This window comes from Ovis aries, chromosome 8 (assembly GCF_016772045.2).
Source record: "Ovis aries strain OAR_USU_Benz2616 breed Rambouillet chromosome 8, ARS-UI_Ramb_v3.0, whole genome shotgun sequence".
Taxonomy (NCBI): Eukaryota; Metazoa; Chordata; class Mammalia; order Artiodactyla; family Bovidae; genus Ovis; species Ovis aries.
In genome coordinates, this window is record NC_056061.1 from 66,884,269 (window position 1) to 66,900,147 (window position 15,879).

Below are 15,879 nucleotides of genomic sequence, written 5' to 3' on the forward strand. Positions count from 1 at the left end.
TTAAACACTGACCTAGAGCCTCCAACACTGTCATCCTTACAGAAGGACAAAGTGAGAATAAAATGCACTTGGGAATCACGTAGTATTTGTTACTAGCTTCTGCTCCTTGTTAAACCACAAACTCTGCTGTTACTCATCTTTTCTCTCTCTAGGTTTTTCTTCTTTCAAAATGAAATTAATCATACTTCTTATAGTTGTTCCAATTATTAAAGAGGAAAAACTATGAAAATTGATTACTGTGCCTAACACAAAATCAGTGTTCAGCAAATTAGCTTCCTTTTTTTTTTAACCTTCCTTCCTATTTGTGTGCCAAAGAAAGGATATTTAATAGCAAGTTAATGAACACTTAAAATTATTTTGTGAATCAGGAAAAGTATCACAGTTGTGGATAAGGTATTGACCTTACAAAAAGATTGACTAAAGGGTATTATTGCTCAGTGTATCTTAGGGCAGAGTTATGGTATAGGCATATATGCATATATTTACAGTGTGTGTTCAGTTGCTAAGTCTTGTCCGACTCTTTGTGGCCCCATGGACTATCACCCACCAGGCTCAGACTTTGTAGGGCTTTCCCTAGGCAAGAATACTGGAGTGGGTTGGCATTTTTACGTATTTACAGGATGTCTATATATCAAACATATGAGATGGAAAGTATACTTCCAGTAGGAGGGTTGTAACAGGTTGAACCACATGACAGTGGTTCATAGGACAGAATAGACACAAACCACGTGTCTGTTTTTGTACAACGGAGGTGGTAGAACATTAATTTCATATATTCAAACTAACAGACTCCTGCTTAGAATATCCAGACATAAAGATAGATATCAAGAAGTAGTCTTCTATTTATTTTAGGAAGTTTTCTGGCATAAATAGTTCATTTGGATCCATTTAAATGTGGCATTAGCCTTATTTTTTTTCCCACTTATGTTCTTTAGCATGAGGCATAAAATTGAAAATCTTAGAATTGCTTTAAGGCATCAGGTATATGTTCTTACAGACTTAGCATTTAAATAATTATTGTGTCTATTTCATAAACTTAGGCTAACAGAACTGTATTAGATAGTGCTATCCCTAATTTTCAAACTAAAGAAAAGCCATTTTCCTGAAAAAATATACATACTAGCATAGCTAATAAGTGACAGTCCTAGAATTTGAACCCAAATCTTTCAGATTTTGTGTTTTTGGCACCTCCCTTCTATTTCCCTTCCTCTGAAAAACTAAAGTTCTATCAGATTAAAACCTACATTTCTCATAGTATTTTTCTCCTTAAGAGCTTAGATATGGAAATCACCTGTTTGCTGGCAAATTTTTCTATTACATTTAAAACAGTTTTTAAAAATTAGTTCATAGTTACCCAATAGAAAATGAAATAACATTTTCAGTTTATAAATATAGCAGATGTTTCCCCTCTTACTCACTTCAAGAATGATTTACTTTCTCTCATATAAAGGTCCAGGATGTACTTTTATCAAAGGGAAATCCTTAAGATAGCTGAAAAGAATAGTATGTACTAATATACAGTGTTTAGTTCTTCCACAGAAAAGCAAAGAGGGTGCAAGGAGGGCGGGTTTAGTGATTAAACAGCCAAGTGTTTGGCTCTTTGTGCTTTTACCGCTGTGTACTACCAGATAGAGGTCATACAGCCTACCGTTTTTCCTTCTCTTGAAATATGCTTTCTACAGTCTGTAAATATTGAGGAAGAACATCTCAGTAGTAAATCTAAATAGATGAAAAATTAGTTTAGAATTAATGCAAACCTTTTCATTATAAAGGCAGCTCACCTCATATCTAGATCAAAAACTTAGCTCTTTTATTGTTTTTTTAAGTGACAGAAGAACTGCATTTGAGCTCTGCTGTCCAGCCTTCGAACTGTTTTGTATTCTGGCTGACTGCTTCTGTCAGCACTATTTTCCATGATTATTCTGAAGTTTACTCAACCCAGTGATCCTACATTTGCTTACAATGTTCCTCGTAGTTATCACGTCTTTCTCTTTCACTGCCTCTTCAAATGTTACTGCCATTCAGGATTCTGTTTAATTATACTTCTTGCATCATCTTCTCAAGTTTTCTTACCAACACTCATTTCTCTTTTTCTAGAGTTCTGTCAGGAGAACAATTTAGTACTTAATTAGAAGTCATAAAGTATTTAATTTTTGAATGTATATAATCTCATCAAATAGGCTATGTAAAAACCATCTGCTAAAAATAATTAGCCAGAAGTTACTTGTTAACATTTCTTTTTTGTTAAGTGATAGAAATTTCCAACACACTTCTGCCTTCCCCAGGATTGTTTTTATGGTGACATCACTCCAATATATTGTAGTATAACAGGCTACAACCAGTTGGCAAAATAACAAATGAAACCTTTACAAATTGAGGTAAGAAGGAAAAATAAGTAGCTTAGGGCATTTTTAAAAGATAAATTAACATAAACTAAAAACCGTTCTTACTGATTTAACTGGTATTTATACACTTAGTTCAGCCTCTGTGCTAGGCCCCCACAGGAACATGTCATGGTAACTGCCAAGAACATAGGCGTTGGTCCCTGTACATGGAGACAGACGAGAAGCCATGTCTTCTCACTGCTGCATAAGACTTGTTGAGCAGCCTATACTGTCAATTCAAGGTTTGGTTGAATGACTCTGATCAGAGTTCTTAATAAATGCTGACTATTTGTGGGTTTTTCTTTTTTTAGTATCACTCAAATAAAATTTTATTATAATGCATAATGGTCTTCCCAGGTGACACTAGTGGTATAAAACCCACATGCCAATGCAGGAGACATAAGAGACGCATGTTCGATCCCAGTGTCGGGAACATCCCCTGGAGGAGGAAATGGCAATCCACTCCAGTATTCTTACCTGGAGAATCCCATGGACAGACGAGCCTGGCAGTCCATGGAGTCACAAAAAGTCGGATATGACTGAAGTGACTTAACACACACATACACATAATACATAATAGATTATCTCTGTAAATTCTCTTTTGTTCTTGTTCAGTAATATTGCCTATTTAATCATCTGGAGATGTGCAAGGAAGCATTTAAAAATTAATGCAGGATACTGACCAAGGAAACCTTGCCTTCTCCACAGAGAAAGGGGTTTGTTAGGAGGATTTTAATGTACTCAGAAACACAAATTACTTAGTAAGAAATGACATTGACATCCAGATTATCTGTGAAGAGTTGTCAACTTACCCTTTTTTTCCTAAAGATCTGTGTGGAAAATATATGTAGTCACCTACCTGTGTTTTTATGCTCAGCTGCTTCAACTGCCTGGACTTCACTAGGTAGTTTCTAAAGAGCCCTGTTGAATCTTGCATTCTAAGTTTAAAAAAAAAAAACACACACATTATATTGTGTAATTATTTGCCTTTGAAAGTTCAAGTTTCATGGGAGAATTATGTCATATGTTTATAACTTAATAAACTAAATTTTGTTAGGGCCTTCCCAGGTGGCACAGTGGCAAAGAATCACCCTGCCAGTGCAGGAGACCCAGAAGACATGGATTTGATCCCTGGGTCAGGAAGATCCCATGGAGGAGGAAATGGCAACCCACTCCAGTATTCTTGCCTGGAAAAGTCCATGGACGGAGGAACTTGGTGGGCTATAGTCCCTGGGGCAGAAAAGAGTTGGACAGGACTGAGCTACTAAGCACACACATATATGCCTATTTTGTTAGCATTTTTTTAAATCAAGCAAAACGTAGTCGTTGAATTGGTCAGTTTAAATTTGTATGTCTCTTGACTTTGCAGTTATATAATTTTTCTTATAAATAAATTTATACATATATATGTATATACTATATAAGATTGTTTGTTAGTATTAGCTATAGCAGAAGATTGGAAACAACCTAAATGTCCTCAGTGAGGGATAGCATTATAAAATGTGTGTTCATGTATGTAATGGAACACTACTATATTTACCCATTAAAAAGAACAAGGCAGGTTTATATATTTTAATCTGGAATTATCGCTAAGGCATATTATGTGAAAAATGCACAGAATAGTACAGTATGCAGACATATTACCATTAGCAAAATATTAATATATTAATAACACATGCTGAAGTATGCCTTCTTCACAGAGTGAGGAGTTTGACCAGAAGATTTTGATTTAGGCAAGAACACAGATTTCTTAGCAAAGTACATTTCTTTATTATACATGCATACACTGGTCTGAAAATACACATATTGTTATGTAAATAGAAGGGTGCCCTAAAAATGGTGATATCCCTCAAGTGGAATAGAATGAGAGGAAAGCTTTTCACTTTTTTCCACCCTTTTTGGGGTTTTGTTTGTTTGTTCTTTGGCTATTTAAAATTTGTACTTTTCATCCATACCCCTTCATACTTTGGAAATTTTTGTTCCGTTTTTAGTTAAAAAGCAAGATTTGTATGACTTAGTAAAAATAGCACCAAGGCTGTGAAAGTGAAACTAGTTTGCCAAAACAAAACTGAATGATATAAAATAGTATATATTTAAACTGTTTTTCCTTTGGATGGGAAATAATAAGGTCCTTCAAAGTCAAGAAATCTTTCAAGTAAAATTCGTGCCTGCAGAATATATTTGAGAACTTAAGTCAAACCATAGCTCTAGAACTCTCATTGCCCCTAAAAACTTCCCAGTTTGTTTTCTCTCTCTCTCCTGCTCCTTTCTTTTGTCCTAGTGTCTTTCCTACTTTACGCTACTGCTGTTTAGTTGCTAAGTTATAGTCTGACTGTTTGCAACCCCATGGACTATAGCAAGCCAGGCTCCTCTGTCCATGGAATTTTCTAGGCAAGAATACTGGAATGTGTTGTCCTTTCCTTCTCCAGGGGATCTTCCCAACCCAGGGATCGAACTCTCATCTGCTGCTTGGCAGTCAGATTCTTTACTACTGAGCCACCTGGGAAGCCCCCTACTACACATTGCCTATTCAGATTGAACCTCTTAGCTTGGGGCAGCAGAATCCTGGTTTCCATTTGAGTCTGTTGATTGAGAGTAATCAGCTTTTCTTCTTCATTTGCTTTCTTGTTGATTGAATCATCTTGTTAATTGAATAATTTTTGTTAATTGAAACTCTTTGGAAGTCTCCACAGTTTATGTTAATTTTTTAGATGATTTAATAGTCTTTAGTGTATTACTTAGCATTAATCAAGAATGCTAGTTATTCACTGAATATGATATTCATGACAAGTTCTAATAGGAAGTCATAACTAATTGCTCCTTGGGTATGTAAAATATTATCTTAAAAACATAAACTGGAAAATTGGAATATATAATTTGTAAATTTCATTGACAGAGGTGAAATGGGACTCATTCCATAAGTTAAACTAAATCATAATTATATCCTACCTTGTCCTCAAAATTATTCAGTTATTTAAGAAATTAAAAGATGGGAAGGGAATCTGTTACTTCTACAGATACATGGTAAGCTTTATTGAGAAGCACCTTGAAGAAGTAGATGTGATAGAAAATGAGAAATATATAATAAGAATATATATTACCTCATAACACATCTATGTAAATGCTCAAAATATATTTTTCTGCATATTTCCTATACCAGCCTCCAACATCAAATAAGATGTATATCAAATTACAGTCCATTGAGATTTCAGGAAAGTAATCAAGTGAAGTAATGAGATTCTTCCATGATCCTCTGAGTGCTTTCCTAATATATAATTAAGAGGATTGAGGGTGTAACACTTCTGTACTCATCTGTGGTTTTCTGATTTGCAGGTGTAACAAGTAACACTATCCAGCCTACTCCACAGACTATTCCGGCCATTGATCCTGCACTCTTCAGTACAGTTTCCCAGGGTAAGTCAGCTATTTTATGAGGTATAGTGTATCTCCTATTTGGGGTCATTGTTTTGTGCTTTTATCTTCGGATGACTGTATCTGAATGTCTAGGTAATTTGAAATACAGTTCTTTAAATGCCTTTATTCACCAAATTCTCCAATAAACCAAGATTATTTCTTAGATCAAAAATATTTAAATCCAAAGGCATTTCCCCCCTCCCCTCCCTTTTTTTAACAATTCCTTTTTTTATGTACTGCGGGGTATAGTGGTACAAACATGTAACCAAAGCTATCGTGGAAGCTTCTGTTAGTTTAGTTCAAGATTACCTCGTGATTTGATTACAATCTTCTTTACCTGCACTGAGTTAGTAGATTATCTAAGAAGAGAGAAACTAACCACAGTTGAAGATAGAAGTCTCTGAGGATTGTTATTTTGATTGATTGGTTCATAGGCTAAGTGATTATTTTATTAATTCCAATCTTTCTAGCTTTTCTGGAAAGAGAACAACTTGGGTGTTCTGTTTGTTTAATTTAGTCTTTTTCAGAATTTTCTTCATATGTCTGATGAGATTAGTCCTTTTATATGTAAGATGAAGACCTTGATTGGTTACTTTCAGTAGCTGTCATTGAATTTCCCCTGATGTTATGTCTGCAGGTCTGTTTTCCCACTTGATTTTTCTGTTCTCTCTTGTGAAAACAGGCTATTCAGCTTCCTCCTGCATCTCAGCCATGGATAAAGAGATTTTTTTCTTGGAGGGGAATGGCAAGGGGTGTACCACACATACCTTGTCAGTCCTAGCTCTATCTAGGAGGTTAATTCCATGATTTTAGAGAGACATTCTCTATCTTTTTAACCTAAGGTGCCATGTGAGAGATGGGAATGCAGTAGGGCAAAGGATGTGCACGTATGCAGAGGGTGATAGAGTGAGGAAGGTTAGACTGATGGTGTAAAGACCCCTAACCCCACTCCTCATATAGCTAGACCATCTCTGAAGTTTCTCTAGGTAAGCTCCACATAAAGGCCTCCTATAAACATGTTTTGAATTGGAATGTTTTTCCACTCTTATCTAACAGCATGTGTGTTAGCCACTCAGTCGTGTATGACTCTTTGCAACTCCATGGACTGTAGCCCACCAGTCTCCTCTGTCCATGGAATTCTCCAGGCGAGCATACTAGAATGGGTTGTCATTCCCTTCTCCAGGAGATCGTCCTGACATAAGGATCAAACCCAAGTCTTCTGCACTGCAGGCAGATTCTTTACTGTCTGAACCATCAGGGAAGCCCATCTAACGGCATACCTCCATTTAATTTCTAGTTTTCTAGAAATTTCTTTAAATCTCTTGTCAGTTACCTGTTCCAGTTTTTTACAGTGTTTGACTTCACTGCTTTTCCTTCAATTTTAGGATTTATTTCCTTGTGTTTTGCCTTATCATTTTAATATGGTTTCAAAAGAAAAAATTACATATGCTAAGTCTGCCGTCTTACCCAACCAAACCGTCAGGTATGAATGCAGAATGCTGCTGCTGCTGCTAAGTCACTTCAGTCATGTCCGACTCTGTGTGACCCTATAGATGGCAGCTCACCAGGCTCCCCCGTCCCTGGGATTCTCCAGGCAAGAACACTGGAGTGGGTTGCCATTTCCTTCTCCAGTGCGTGAAAGTGAAGTCACTCAGTCGTGTCCAACCCTCAGCGACCCCATGGACTGCAGCCTTCCAGGCTCCTCCGTCCATGGGATTTTCCAGGCAGGAGTACTGGAGTGGGGTCCCATTGCCTTCTCCGTGAATGCAGAATAAATATTGTTAAATATGTAAGGATTCTGAAGTTTCACCTACCACATACTGTTTCTAAAGAAGTTACCAGAGGATATGCTCCATCAAGAGAACAATGATAACCAAAAAAAGAAATATGAGATATAAGAAATGGTGAAATTAATCGTATGTCACCTAACAGAAAAAATTCCATTGACAACTTTTCCATAGGCTTGAAAAGCAGTTGCTCTAAAATTAGAAAACCAGTTTCTTAAACCTCCTTTAAGAAAACTGAAGTGGATTCCACGCAGTATATACAATAAAAAGCTGTAGAATGTGAAAGAAATGGATAAGAAACCATAGAATTTGTCTGCCAAGAAGAATGAAAATATCCAAGAAAACATTTTAAATTGTACAAGAAATTTCAAGTAAGAAGCAAACTGAAATATGCCATGATTTTGAACAATAATAGAATTATGAAATATAAGAAAAGGGATTTTGTTTGACTTGGACACAAAGAACATTCTCCTTGAAATGGCATAGGCTTATCACAAACAGTATTTTATTCAAGACAGAATATAAATCAACACTGACAAGTTGAAGGTAGAGAGAGGTATTTCAAGAGGTTGAAAGGTGGAATAAAAGAAGGCTCTATTTAGGGGGAGTATCCAAAAGTGAAATGTTGACATTTTTGCTAGAGTTGATGAAATAAGACAGAAGTAAGCAGCTAAGCAACTTGAAAAAAAAATAATAAATTTAGGAGGAGACAGGGTAAGAAAGAAGGAAAGAGTGTACATGGCTAAATCCTTTACCTTCTATAGCAGAGAGGAGGCCTTACAAGTAGCTGAGAAGAGAAGCGAAGCAAAAGGCAAAGGAGAAAAGGAAAGATACACATCTGAATCCAGAGTTCCAAAGAATAGCAAGGAGAGATAAGAAAACCTTCCTAAGTGATCAATGAAAAAAAAACAGTAGAATGGGAAAGACTAGAGATCTCTTCAAGAAAAGTAAATATACCAAGGGAACATTTCATGCAAAGTTGGGCACAATAAAGGACAGAAACGGTGTGGCCCTAACAGAAGCAGAAGATATTAAGAAGAGGTGGCAAGAATACATGAAAGAACTATGCAAAAAAAGATCTTCATGACCCAGATAACCACAATGGTGTGATCACTCACCTAGAGCTAGACATCCTGGAATGTGAAGTCAAGTGGGCCTGAGCAAGCATCACTATGAACAAAGCTAGTGGAGGTGATGGAATTCCAGCTGAGCTATTTCAAATCCTAAAGGATGATGCTGTGAAAGTCCTGCACTCAGTATGCCACCAAATTTGGAAAACTCAGCAGTGGCCACAGGACTGGAAAAGGTCAGTTTTCATTCCAGTCCCAAAGAAAGGCAATGCCAAAGAATGCTCAAACTACCGCACAATTGCACTCATGTCACACGCTAGCAAGGTAATGCTCTAAATTCTCCAAGCTAGGTTTCAACAGTTCATGAACCAAGAACTTCCAGATGTTCAAGCTGGATTTAGAAAAGGCAGAGGAACCAGAAATCAAATTGCCAACATCCACTAGATCAAAGAAGAAGCAAGAGAATTCCAGAAAAACATCTATTTCTGCTTTATTGACTATACCAAAGCCTTTGACTGTGTGGATCACAACAAACTGTGGGAAATTCTTCAAGAGATGGGAATAGCAGACCACTTTACCTGCCTCCTGAGAAATCTGTATGCAGATCAAGAAGCAATAGGAAAAACTGGACATGGAACAACAGACTGGTTCCAAATTGGGAAAGGAATACATCAAGGCTGTATGTTGTCACTCTGTTTATATAACTTATATACAGAGTACATCATAGGATATGCTGGGATGGATGAAGCTCAGACTGGAATCAAGATTGCTGGGAGGAATATCAATAACCTCAGATATGAAGATGACACCAACCTTGTGGCAGAAAGTGAAGAGGAACTAAAGAGCCTCTTGATGAAAGTGAAAGAGGAGAGTGAAAAAACTGGCTCAGTACTCAACATTCAAAAAACTAAGATCATGGCATCTGGTCCCATCACTTCACTGCAAATAAATAGGGAAACAGTGGAAGCAGTGAGAGACTTTATTTTCTTGGGCTCCAAAAAATCACTGCAGATGGTGACTGCAGCCATGAAATTAAAAGACGCTTGCCTCTTGGAAGAAAAGCTGTGACCAACCTAGACAGCTTATTAAAAAGCAGAGACATTACTTCCCAACAAAGGTCCATCTAGTTAAAGCTGTGATTTTTTTCCAGTAGTCATGTGTGGATGTGAGAGTTGGACTGTAAAGAAAGGTGAGCACCAAAGAATTGGTCCTTTTGAACTGTGGTTTTGGAGAAGACTTGAGAGTCCCTTGGACTGCAAGGAGATCAAACCAGTCAATCCTAAAGGAACTCAGTCCTGAATATTCATTGGAAGAACTGATGCTGAAGTTCCAATACTTCGGCCACCTGATGCAAAGAACTGACTCATTGGAAAAGACCCTGATGCTGGGAAAGATAGAAGGCTGGAGGAGAAAGGGAGGACAGAGGATGAGATGGTTGGATGGCATCACCGACTCAGTGGACATGAGTTTGAGTCAACTCTCAGGAGTTGGTAATAGACAGGGAAGCCTGGTGTGCTGCAGTCCATATGCTTGCAAAGAGTCAGACACAACTGAGTGACTGAATTGAACTGAAAAACTTATAAATCAAGAAACAGTGGTATAAGATTATCATTTGGAGTTAGGGAAATAACCTAGAGAAAACAAAATCATTATTTGGTTTAAAGAGAAATCCCTGTATACCCAGTTGATAAAACTATGCCTTTCCAAGGTTGATATATCTGATCTTGACAGAGGGCTATTCAGTTGTTAAGTCATGTTTGACTCTTCAACCCCATGGACTGCAGTACACCAGGTTTCCCTGTCCTTCACTGTCTCCTGGAGTTTGCTCAAAATCATGTCTATTCTTCGGTGATGATATCTAACCATCTCTTCCTCTGCCAACCCCTTCTCCTTTGCCTTCAATCTTTCCCAGCATCAACATCCTTTCCAGTGAGTCAGCTCTTCTCATCCAGTGGCCAAAGGATTGGAGCATCACCTATAGCGTCTGTCCTTCCAGTGAATATTCAGGGTTGATTTCCTTTATAATTGACTGGTTTGATCTCCCTACAGTCCAAGGGACACTCAAGAGTCTTCTCCAGCACCACAGTTTGAAAGCATCGATTCTTCAGCACTCAACCTTTATGGACCGACTCTCACATCCATACATAACTACTGGAAAAACCATAGTTTTGACTATATGGACCTTTGTTCACAAAGTGATGGCTCTGCTTTTTTTTTTTTTTTTTTTGTCTCTGCTTTTTTAATACACTGTCTAGGTTGGTCATAGCTTTCCTTCCAAGGAGCAAGCAGTTTTTAGTTTTATGGCTGCAGTCCCTATCCACAGTGATTTTGAGATACAGATGTGAGAGTTGGATTATAAAAGAGGCTGATCTCCAAAGAATTAACGCTTTCCATATATTGTGCTGGAGAAGACTCCTGAGAGTCCACTGGACTGCAAGATTAAACCAGTCAGTCCTAAAGGAAATCAATCCTGAATATTCATTGGAAGGACTGAAGTTGAAGCTCCAGTATTTTGGCCACATGATGCGAAGAGCTGACTCATTGAAAAAGACCCTAATGCTGGGAACGATTGAGGGAAGGAAGAGAAGCAGGGGACAGAGATGAGATGGACGGCATCATTGACTCAATGGACAGGAGTTTGAGCAAACTCCCAAAGGTATTGAAGGACAGGAAGCCTGGCATGTTGCAGTTCATGGAGTTGCAAAGAGTCAGACACGACTTAGCGACTGAACAACAACAACAGTCTGTGATTCACAACAGTGAGGACCAACTATGATTGTAATCTTTAATACTCAACAGGTATTTGGAGGCTGTGTATATGTAACACACTGGTCTAGTTACTGTATGTAGATGTATAAGTACATTATTTTAAAATCTTAAATTTAATGTTTAATTCTGTATGAACTTAATATTTTTTTTAAGTGGGAAATAAAGTAAATATGGCTTTTTTATAGTCATTCATTGAAGTTATTCAATACTTACAAGTGCCTGAAAACTGGGTTAGAAACTCTAGGATATATTACTTCAGCATTCTTTTTTGAAAATTTTAGAAAATATTAATTTGGATACGAATTTAGTATCAGAGTACCTAGAACTGCTGCATAACTTTGAAGTAGGACTTCATATGTCAAAATTTTCATTTTATGCTTTATTTTCTGGCAAAATTAAAAGCAACTAAAAGAAAAGCAATTATATTTATATATGTTCATTTAGAAAGGGAATCAAAATATATTATCTTTTCTTTGTATTCTGTACCCCCAACCTTCTGATCAGTTCTTAAGAGTCCTCATAAAAATTTCTAAAGAAAATGGTATTTATTTCCAAAGATAAGACACAAAGTTTTTAATTTCACTTTTAGGAATATATATTCAAATCTAAATCTTAGATTAAATATTTTCAGTATGATTTTTTTTTTTTACCCAAATTGTTTGGCTGGGTCTATCCATGTTAAATATATGTGTATCTAGATAGAAAGCTTGATGAAAATCAATTTTAAACAAAGAACTAATAAGGATTGTTTAGGTTTGATTGTGTAGTTTAATGATATGTTTTAGTTAATCCTTAACCCTTTACATGCTTAAAAAAATTTAGATAATGTATGTGATATTTGTATAAAGTTTGTTACTTAATTTTCTATTTATATGTATATTCTAGTTCAAATGAGGTTTGAATGTCTTAGACTGTGTATATTGTTCCATAAAAAGAGATTCTCAGCAGTTCTGACATAAATACCAAAGCTGCTTTCCTTGTTTTATACAGAATATGAATATATAATTTTTTGCAGTTAATTTGCCAATATATAAAGGCTTCCAGTTTATGACTTCTGGAAAGAAAATCTTGCTCATATAAGTCATTATGCATTGGCATACATATATATTAATATTAATTTAATTAATTATTAAATTAATTAGTTTATATTAATAATTAAATTTAAAAGCATAAAGAAAATTTATTCAAATACAACTAAGGGTTGGGGAAAGACCTTCATATTTTTATATAAACTTAAACATTTTCTGTAATCTTGAGTATAAGCATTTACCTAACCTAAATAACACTTTTTATATTCTTTATAAATGTTTTCATTACTCTGTTTTTCTCTTAGGAGATATCCGACTAACACCAGAGGACTTTGCTAGGGCTCAGAAATACTGCAAGTATGCTGGCAGTGCTTTGCAGTATGAAGATGTCAGCACTGCAGTGCAGAATCTGCAGAAGGCCCTCAAGTTACTGACTACAGGCAGAGAATGAAGCCTTTGTACAACATCCGTGCATTTTTGGCTTAAAGAACTAACAGTCCACTACTCTATCTTCAGCCTATCAGGAGCACAGTTTTAAGGAAGACTTCAGTTCCATTGACTTTAACAATGAAATCTGTGTCTGTGTATCAGATTCCTATTGAAGTATTCATCAGCAGCCTCAACCAGTTTTCATTGTCCATTTAGTGGATCCAGTAGTCTCTGAGTGTATAGCTCTCTAATGTGAGCAAGGTCCTATAAATGCCCACTGAACCCTGCTTGTTCAAAACATGAAAACACTTCTATAAAATGTATTGGGAATTAGCTTTGAATCTTTATTTAAATAAATGAAGGAATCTTATAATCTCTAATTTGAACAAACAGACCATAATCACTTTGCTATAAAATTCTGAACTTAACTTTTAATAGACTGCCAGAATATTCCAGATTAGAGATCATATTTTGGTTTTCCTCAAGATTAAACAGATATGAATGTTCTAAACTGGTAGATGAATCTGAAAGAGACTATATTCAAAATTTCAGTTTATACTCAAATGGAGCTATGCTAAAAAATAAAATGTTCATGAAAGGAAAAAATAATGACGTAAAGAGGTAGCATCAATTCTAGACATAAGAATAATGTTGGTTGCTCAGCTGTTTTCCCTTAGCCATTGACACTTAAGGTGAATTGGTATTTGCTTCCTAGGCAGTTTGACTGCATGTATTAGAGAATGAAAACAAGATGTTTGTAGTAATGCCTGGAAACTTGGTGCTTTTGAGTTAAGGTTCTCTGCTGCTATGGAATGGATTCCATAGAGTATATAGCTACGAATGATGCAGATTGTAAGAACATGATTCTCAGTTGTTGAGTTTATAAGTTTTTTGTGGGGAATTATGAACTTACTGTGTCACCTGCATTTGTGCTGTGTAAAAAATAAATACAAGGTTTCTTTTAACTAGTTTGACTTGTTGCAGAGCCAGATATCATTTTTGCATGCTGAAATTGTCACATTTTTAAAGTCAGACAGTTTTTAAAATGAGAGAAATTTGGCAGATTTACCTGAAATTTATCTGATATATTTCATTCATTACACTAATATTTGGAATCTTTTAACATAGGGGTCAGCAAACTGTGGTCTGTGGGCTGACCACTTGTATAAATAAAGTTTTATTGAAACTGAATTATTTATTTTTTGTGCTTGGTTGCTTTCCATGACTGCAGAATTATACGGCCTGCCAGTCCAAAATACGTACTACTTACTCCTTTATGGAAAAGTTTGCTGACCCCTGTTCTAACAGGCTATTTGGAAGAAAATGAATCATTAACTCATAATGTCTTTCTGTTTTCCTTTGCATAAGTATAGTGCTATTGTATAGAGTTTGATAGAATGAATATGCAGAATAAACAGTTTTAAATTATTATAAAAACAAGCCCCACATAAACAAGCCTCCTGAAAAATATTTTCGTGTCTTTCACAGCTAAATTCTTAGAACAGTTGTAGAGTACAACATTTGCATGTGCAATTCCAGGGTTCTGATACAGCTCTTTGGAACTTTATTGAAATAGAAAAATGACTTGGATGATCTTTTATGTTATAAAAGGTAAATATAAAGTATAGCTCAGCTAATTTTTGTTCAGATCCTAACATGTCTGGCCACTGGGAATAAAACTGTCTCCTCCCATTTCACACACTACCTGTTGCTCCCAGTTGGGAGAGCGCATGGAGAGGAGAAGATGGTATGAAAACCATAGAGAAGTGGGCTTTATCTTAGCAACTCCTATCTGTAAAATGGAGGTGACACCACTAGCCACCTTAGAGTTCAATATGAAAAGTGAAATACTACACATGAAATACTCAGCAAATAGTAGCATTCCATAAATGTTTATTGTTACTAACATTAATGTTGCAATGATAATGAAATTGATAATTAATTTCCTGAATATCAGGAAATCCCAGTTGTCTCTGCAGCCCATTACTCTAAAATGCTTTTTTGCAGGAAGAGATTGATCTATAAAGGTTTTTTAACTTTGTGATTCTGCATATAAAATCTGACAGGAGAAAGAAATTTTCTGATATATCACTAGGGTTAGGTAGTTTTCATTTGGTCAATCAGCATGTATTTATTGAGCAGCTGCTATGTGCCTGGTATTGTTCTTTGCATGAGGAAACAGCAGAAAACAAGAAAGAAAAAAAAAAAAATCCCTGTCTCAGAATTGTATTCTAATAGGGAGGAAATAGATAAAAAAAGAATATCATATATTATATTCAACCAGTCGCATTTGAAAGAAGCACTTTAGGTAATCTGGTAGCCCCTCAAGTTTGAGTAGTCTACCCCTACTCCTATCAGAAAGATTGAATCTAGGAGGAAGATTCCCCTAAAGTGTGGTCACTGGACCCCATCAGCATCACAACAGGAATTTGAAAGTTCTGGAATCACATTTTAGGAACTTCCATATTAGACAGTGATAAATCCTCTAGAGAACACCAGAGTATGTAATGGGAAATGCTTGGGTGTGTGTGTGGGCCTGTGCACAATTAAGTAAGATAGGCTAGGCCTCACTGAGGTGACTGTTGAGTGAAAAAGGAAAGGAAGAGCATTCATGGCACAGGGAGGTCACAAGAGAAGAGGTAAGAGGAGAAAAGTGAAGAAGGCTAGTGAAGGAGTGAGAAGCTCAGGATCACACAGGATTTTTGTGAAAGACTTGGCTTTTCCTCTGAGCAAGATACAGAGCCAAAGGATTTGGACAAAAGAGTAACCTGGTAAGACTTTTTAAAAGGATTATATTGCCAACTGTGTTGAGACAAAGACCATAATGTGGACAAGGGTGGAAACTGCAAGATGAGTTAAAAGTATTATGGGACTTCCTGGAGATCCACTAGTTAAGAATCTGCCCACTAATGCTGGAGACACGGGTTCAATCCCTGGTCTGGGAAGATTCCACATGCCATGGGCAGCTAAGGCTATTGAGCCCATGCTCCAGAGCCCT

The 15,879-nt window shown here is 36.4% G+C and overlaps 1 protein-coding gene across 3 annotated transcripts in view; it reads left to right on the forward strand.

Annotated features, from left to right (window-relative positions):
* The window catches only part of VTA1 (vesicle trafficking 1), a 72,474-nt gene extending 58,625 nt beyond the window's left edge, over positions 1-13,849 (forward strand). For all 3 annotated transcript variants that reach the window (XM_004011383.5, XM_012182990.4, XM_042253534.1), the window contains 2 exons: positions 5,718-5,798; positions 12,758-13,849. In XM_004011383.5, the coding sequence (XP_004011432.1) occupies positions 5,718-5,798; positions 12,758-12,903 (227 nt within the window). In that variant the 3' untranslated portion in view covers positions 12,904-13,849. The remainder of the gene's footprint in view (positions 1-5,717; positions 5,799-12,757) is intronic.
* The last annotated feature ends 2,030 nt before the right edge of the window (positions 13,850-15,879 follow it).